General features: G+C 36.2%; 1 protein-coding gene across 1 annotated transcript; it reads right to left on the reverse strand.

Annotated features, from left to right (window-relative positions):
• Positions 1–211: 211 nt before the first annotated feature.
• On the reverse strand, positions 212–3,302 carry LOC108381220 (barH-like 1 homeobox protein; the record flags this gene model as incomplete). The annotated part of the gene is made up of 2 exons (XM_017637635.1): positions 3,194–3,302; positions 212–621 (listed from the first exon to the last, which is right to left on the reverse strand). Coding segments are annotated over exons 1-2 (519 nt in total), but the record flags the coding sequence as incomplete, so codon positions are not given.
• Positions 3,303–3,485: the final 183 nt, after the last annotated feature.

Below are 3,485 nucleotides of genomic sequence, written 5' to 3' on the forward strand. Positions count from 1 at the left end.
CTCTTTCTTATTTCAAAGTTTACTTCGAGAAGAGTTTAGCATCATCAAAATTTTCGTCCCAGCCACTAAGGCTCGGCAATCACGATGAATCCTAGTACGCATTTGGATATCAAAGCCTTTATTTTGTTCTTAAAAATTATTCTACGAACTGCATACTTGCGTATGTATGTATAGCGTTCTCAACATTGTTTTCACCCCCACCCACACTCACCTGCGTCTCAGTTACATTCAGCAATTTAGCCATTTCTGTTCGTTCACTCGAACTGAGATATTTCTTTATCTCAAATTGCTTCTCCAATTCGAATATTTGACGTCCAGTAAAGGTTGTGCGTGCCTTCTTTTTTCGACGCGCATCCGTCGAACCCGAATCCGAATCGTCTTCGGTAGTTTCTACGGCAGCCGTGGCGGAGGAGGGTGGTGTACTAACTGTGGGAAATTGCTTGTCGCGCATTGCGCTATCGCTGCTGCCGGTAGGACTCACTTCCGGCACTGGCATCGATGATGAAGACGCTGGCGTTGCAACAGTCGACGGCGTTGATGTAAGCAACGTTGCGGTTGTCGCAGAAGCAGTGGCTGCAAGTTTTTTCTTCTTAACACTCGATTTGCCTGTGTGATTGGCATCTGAAATGAGGGAAAGAAGGGAAGTCAAAACGAATAGACAAATGTGATTTTCTACTTAAAGGCATGGTTTTGTATGTACGTATGTGCATTAATCAAATCCTATTTATTTATGTTATCGACAGTGGAAATATGCAAATGTTTATAGCTAAAAATGACTGCCTTCTTGGAGTGTCTCGCTACATAGCTGCATAATTGGCAGGCGGCAAGGCAACAATGCTGTCTGTCAAGCGATGCTGTCAGTCAATTTGTAACCTCATTTGCTTGCAGTGCTGTTTGCCAATGTTGCTTTTATATAGGTATGCACATTGTACATATGCATATCCGTAGGTGTTGAGGGTACATTCCATTGGTGACGGTTGTTTTTGTTGTCACTGTAGCCTCGTATAATTGTTGTTAATGCTCGCACCTTTAAGTGCCTGTTGAATGCTTTGAGTTTATTGCCAATTTCGACGCACTTAAACGGCGTTTAGCAACAGCAACAACAAAAGCAATAACAAGTGACATAAACAGCCAGCGATTCTGTCTAATTGCGTTGCGGCTTGCCATTTGATATGCAGCTGCGGTTTTTGCAATACATATTTACTGTTCGCCTTGTTGTTGTTGTTGTTGCAAAACTGCTTGTTATTGTAACACTTGTTAAATTTCAATTTGTTGTCCGAGATTGGCATTGTGTTGTTGCTAATTTGACTTTAGATTTCAATTGATTAAATTGACTGTGCATAGTTTTATTTTTATTATTTTTTTTTGCTAAAAGCACTTAAGTGAATGTGAATTAATAGAAAAAAATCTCCTTTGTACGAGTAATGGAAAAGTGTCATTCGTTAAGTGAGATGTGAGTGTGTTTTATATATAAGGATTTACACTATAAAACACAAATTTTCTACCGACCCTGAGCAATTATTGCGAAATAATCGATTAATCGAATTTTTATGGGCACTCTTTTACAGTGAGTATTCACGGAACACTTTTCAATAAAAAGTTTCTAGTTCTCTTGTTAATTAGCCTTAAATAAAAATACGACGATTATTTTTAGCGGCGATAATTATTTATAATTTAACCAAGTTTGCTAAAACAAAAGTCTGACAATCGTTTCGTTGTTGTAGATGTAGCACCAGCTTTAAAAAAAAGACGCTAATCAGACACCGAGGTACCAAATAAATGACAGTATTTTTTCGAAAGTCCCTAAAGTTTTGGGTAAACAATTTTCATTTCCTCCCAGACGTCGCACATAGGGAAGAATCGAGAATTTAGGACGACAAAAATGTACCCGTATAACACTTTATGCATTTAATTACTATCATTACGATTTGCATATAACCAAGTTGGTACTAAACTGCAATAATGGAATGGCAATTTGCAAAAATAAGCGACTAGTCATATCAATTGTAACTACTTATAGTGGAAACGAATGTAAAAATTGATTAAGTAATAGCAGAACAAAGCTTTTTCATGAAAAAGAAACAAAAAGTGTACGAAGGAATAAGTAATTCACTCAGCTACATACATACATAGCTGACTAGTGCAAATGCAAATGACCTGAATATAAATAAATGCAATTGTAATACACTGCGTTTATACGAGCGCTTATAAAAATGGCATTAAATGTGAAAATAAATGGTAAACGGGAAATAAAAAAAACAAAAACAAGCTAATAACAATTGCACTTAAGTAACAATATTGAAATGCACACCTACATTTATCTTTACATACATTCGCACCAAAATTGTTAATTAGAATAAATAGCTAATAATCAGTAATAAATGAAGAAAAACTAATTGTAGATAAGTAAAATAATATTTATAATATATACATAGTGGTATTTATGCCTATATATGTACATGAAATAGGGTGGCCAAAGAATACATTTCTTTCGTGGAAAAAAAGAATTCATTGTAATACCAAAAACGAAAATAAGTTTTTTTTCGTTTATTTTAGAAAATTTTAATAGTAAGACGTGCCACCTAGCATCCCAATTTTTCTATGTAAGACTGCATGGGAAAACTTTATGTTTTCGAAAACCAAGGTCACCAGCCAAGATTTTAAAAAAGTTAACATTAAACTACTAGGATTTAAACACGACTCTCTTCCAACTAATTTAACCTATATAGCTTTAAATTATGAGCACTTGGCCCCCGCAAAGCATCACCCCAAAGTTACACCTTCTGTGAAATTTGGAGTGGCGCTGTACGGGGTCCGGCTGCTCATTATTTTTCAATTCCAGCAGTTTAATGTTAACTTTTTTTTTTAACACTGGCTAAAGATTTTGATTTTTCGAAAATCGAAAATTTTCCCAAGCTTTTTGCATGGAAAAATTGAGATGGTTCATGGTACGTGGGGTTTATTGCTATTTTCTAGAAGGAAAAATTTAGGGCCACCCTAATATGAATGTACTTGTATTTACATAGTATATATGTATGTATGTATGTATAAAAGTTGCATGAATGCAATTAGCACATGGTACTACTATCCGCTACTCCGTCTGCCTCACCTCCACCTCCACCACAACCATTTTCATTTGCATTGATGTCACGTTGCCAAACGGCTGTATTGGCGTCTGGCAACTTGTATTAACTGTAACTAATGGTTGTGGCTTCATTCGTTGTTGATGCATGCGACAATTGCAATTTGTTTGTGGAAAGCGCGCGTTCCTGTATTAATTCGCTCGCTAATGTCAGCGTCATAGCTGGTTGAAGCTTTCTGACTTACATATTGTTGGCTTACTGTGCAAACGTGCTAAGTCCACTTTTTAAGATAATTTGAGATTTTAATGCAGTAAGATAGCACAACTCAAAATATATCATCACAAAAAAAGTTGCCGTAATGTCGTTCTTACTTGTTATGCAGTTGTATGCAAATGTGCTAAG

This window comes from Rhagoletis zephyria, unplaced genomic scaffold (assembly GCF_001687245.7).
Source record: "Rhagoletis zephyria isolate East Lansing unplaced genomic scaffold, Rhagoletis_zephyria_1.1 Rzeph_scaffold_21789, whole genome shotgun sequence".
In the NCBI taxonomy this organism is placed as follows: domain Eukaryota; kingdom Metazoa; phylum Arthropoda; class Insecta; order Diptera; family Tephritidae; genus Rhagoletis; species Rhagoletis zephyria.